The sequence below is a fragment of the Mus caroli genome, chromosome 5 (genome assembly GCF_900094665.2).
Source record: "Mus caroli chromosome 5, CAROLI_EIJ_v1.1, whole genome shotgun sequence".
Lineage (NCBI taxonomy): Eukaryota > Metazoa > Chordata > Mammalia > Rodentia > Muridae > Mus > Mus caroli.
This window is the reverse complement of record NC_034574.1, coordinates 58,992,753-58,996,215: the sequence shown is the minus strand read 5'-3', so window position 1 is coordinate 58,996,215 and position 3,463 is coordinate 58,992,753. Positions and strand designations below refer to the sequence as shown.

The 3,463-nt window shown below is 53.8% G+C and overlaps 1 protein-coding gene across 1 annotated transcript in view; it reads left to right on the top strand.

Moving 5' to 3' along the window:
- Positions 1 to 235: 235 nt before the first annotated feature.
- The window catches only part of Pds5a (PDS5 cohesin associated factor A), an 81,628-nt gene continuing 78,400 nt past the window's right edge, over positions 236 to 3,463 (top strand). Inside the window, exons 1-2 of the mRNA XM_029477785.1 lie at positions 236 to 363; positions 1,184 to 1,358. Coding sequence (XP_029333645.1) covers positions 1,224 to 1,358 — 135 coding nt within the window. The 5' untranslated portion in view covers positions 236 to 363; positions 1,184 to 1,223. The remainder of the gene's footprint in view (positions 364 to 1,183; positions 1,359 to 3,463) is intronic.

Genomic DNA, 3,463 nt, shown 5'->3' with positions numbered 1-3,463 from the left:
CGGGCGGGCGGGCGGCGAGCGAGCGAGCGGCCCGGCGGGCGCGGGGGACGCGCGGGCGTGCACCCGCGCGCGGGCTCTCGGAGGAGCCGCGGCCGAGGCTGCGCTTCCTCAGCCCGACGGAGAGCGGCAGTGTCGCCCCGGCCGGCGCACGCTCGGCCCGCTTCTCCCCCCGCGGCGGCTGCTCCTCGGCACCGCCAGCCCCAGCGCCGCTCCGGGGCGGGCGGGCGGCGGCGGCGGCGGCGGCGGCGGCGGGACCGACGGAGCCGCTTTGTGTGCAGCCCGACGAGGGGCGGCGGCGGCGGCGGCGCAACCACCTGACAGAGGCCCGGCGCTCGCTGCACCGTCCGCCCGCATGAGGAGGAGGTAAAGCGGCGGCCGGGCTCGCGCCCTCGGCGGCGAGGGAGGGACGGAAGGGGAGACCGCAGGGGAGGGCGCGCGCGGAGGCCCGGCGGGGTTGCCCGGAGCGGCGGCTCAGGCCTCGGCGGTGCCGAGGAGCGCCGGGCGACCGAGGGGCTTGAGACGCCGCCGGGCTCGGTTGCTGAAGTTAAGGAACAAAAATGTGAAGTGCGGAGCCGGGTCCTTCGCTTCCTGGCGAGGGGCTCGGGCGGCGGGCGGCTGGCGGGGGTGGCGGGCTGGCCGGGGAGGGGCGGCCGCGCGGCGGGGACGCCGGGAGCCCGGGGCTCGGCACGGCTACGGCGTTCCGCTCCCGGGCGCCGGCGCCGCGCGTGGGTCCTCTTGGGTACCTAGTTTTGCGGCCTAAGCTGAACCCTCTAGGCCTCGAGTCTCCTTTCCCGGAGGTGACCGGCCAGGCGGGGACCCAGCCGCTTCTCCTGAGCCAAGTGGGGCCGTTGGGTCCTCGCTGTCCCCCCGAGGCCACCAAACTTCCGTCCTAGGTGCTCGGGGGTACATTTCATTGTGAAAAGAGGGCTAGGAAACTCCGGGAGCTGCTCGGCGCCTCTCGCGGCCGGGGCTGCTGCAGCCGAGAACCCCGTGGCACCGGGGCTGGCCCGGGTGGGGGTGGCGGACGCCTAGCCGGGTCCGAAACCCAGGGAAGGAGTGAGTGGCGGGGGTCCCCGGCCTCGGGGGAAAGAAAGGGCCCTTTCCAGATTAGAGATTTTTGAAATGAAAAAGAGGTTACAAAGTCGCCCCTTTTCCCGCTGAACTTTGATTTTCTGACCGATAGAGGCCGGTAGAGGACTGTGAGAGAAAAGTTATTCCCCAGGATGGACTTCACGCAGCCGAAGCCTGCCACTGCCCTCTGTGGCGTCGTGAGTGCGGACGGGAAGATCGCTTACCCTCCGGGAGTAAAAGAGATCACCGACAAGATCACCACCGATGAAATGATCAAACGTCTGAAGGTAAGGGTCTGGGGTCGGCGATCTGCGCTCTGGATGGCTTTTGTGACTCGTGTGGTTTCATTGGGCTACTCTCAACCTGGCCTTTGGAGTTTTTAGTACTAAGTTTTTGAAGATATCTTAACCGCCCGGGAAAAGCCCTGTTCTAACTTGGCGGTATCTTTGGATAAGTTCTGAAAGGACATAAGTAGCACGGGGAATTTAAAGAGTGTGATCATTTTCTGTCAAGTTTATTACGCATAAGAACGCATGCATGGTTAGTTGTTTCCCTTGTGGTTATTTTATTTAGTGGATGTTGTTTAAGCGGCTCGATACCCTGAGGTGTAGACAGTGATTTTACCCACGAAAGTTCCTATTATTATCTACAAGAAAAGACTGACTTGAGCACAAGCAGCCATATTGTCCCCCTTAGATTCTCATAATTTTCTAATGGGAGCTTAACTACCTATACAGTGGGCTAAACTTAATACAGTGTACAGATTTTTCAGAATTTGAGCTTAAGGAGAAATGATTTTAGTACACATACCCAAGAAAGTTGAGGACGGGATTGTTGATATGTCTGTGAGTTTGTGTTTGTGTGTGCGAGCGTGCGCTACATCGGTTTTCTTGGTGTAACATCAGAGGTGTCTGTTTTAATCTTGCACTGTCATTTTGGGACTTAACTTTTCTGCTACTGCATGAGGGCAATGTTTGTTATGGAATCAGTTTCGAGCAGTGATTGTCACTTTGGACAACTTTGATGCACCAGGGGGTGTTGTAGGCAACCTCAGAGTCATTTTGGTTGTCACAGTTGGCTTGTGGGGAGTAGGCAGTGAAGTTCTGTGAGGAAGCTAACAGTTGTCTAGTGAAACATCTTAAACTATTGAAGTACGGTGTGGACAGTGGGAGAGACTAAGAATGGGTTTGATGACTTGTTTAAGAGAGGACTAGTAACCCAGCTGCCTGCCCTTGAACTTAACCATTTTCCTGCCTCCACTTCCCAAAACACTAGAGGTATAACCACACCCTGCCAACAACAGTGGTTCTCAACCTGTGAGTCAACACACACACACACACACACACTCCCGTCAACTAGCTGATATCCTGTATATTACATATTAACACTGTAATTCATAACAGTAGCAAAATTACAGTTATGAAGTAGCAATGCAATTATTTTGTTTGAGGTCACCACAACATGAGGAAGCAATAGGAGGGTTGAGACCCATTGTGTTAAAAGGTGCACTTCAAAGTTAAGTCAGACATGGTGGAAGGCTAGGCAGGGAACATTGTGGGACAATGTTTCTGCCTTATGCAACTTTATAAAATGGATTTCTAGGGCCTGATCTTAGAATTGAGCACAGTGCCCAGTAAATTTTATGTGTTTAAAGTGTTCCTGTGTTTAAGTTTCCATTTGTTGCCTTTTTGAAAGACCTGGCTTCTTTAATTAAAAGGCACCTTTTCCATTTTCTTTCCATTTCTTTTTCCAAGGGTAGAGGTAGGGACTTGTGCAGGGAGTGCATATTAAACTCAGGCTCTGCTCTATCACTGAGCTATACCTTAGTCTAAAGCAGATAAATCTTTTAGTTGTTTTCAAGATAGGTTCTGGCCTAAAACTTGCTCTGTAGACAAGGCTGGCCACAACTTCTCTCTGCTTTTGAAGTGTTGGGAATGTGCCGTCAAGCTCAACTCAATGTGCCTTTAAGTGTGAGGTTACTGCGTGGATGTGCATGTTTATGTGTTGGTACCGAGGCACTGTAGCTGGTCTTTGCTACTTGGTGGGGTTTTTCCCACCCACTGTCCTCCAGTTCCACCCCATCACTAGATAAAGAAGGGGAGGGGTTGGAGAGAGGTCCCTGAATCTGATTTCTTCTTGTTTCTTTGTGCATGACTGCTAACAAACTGCAAACAACCCCTGTAAAGGACCAACAATCACTGACCCTGCCTCTCAGGGTCCTGGTGTTTATATACCCTCTGAAAGCTCCCAGAATTCCAGATACACAGATGCAGAAACTCTGCAGCTGGTAAACCATGCCTCTTGTCATTAGTCAGCTGCTGTAAATCACCCTCATGTCCCCACACCTGGGATTAAACATAGTCTTATAATATTTCTGTGATTTTTTTTTTTT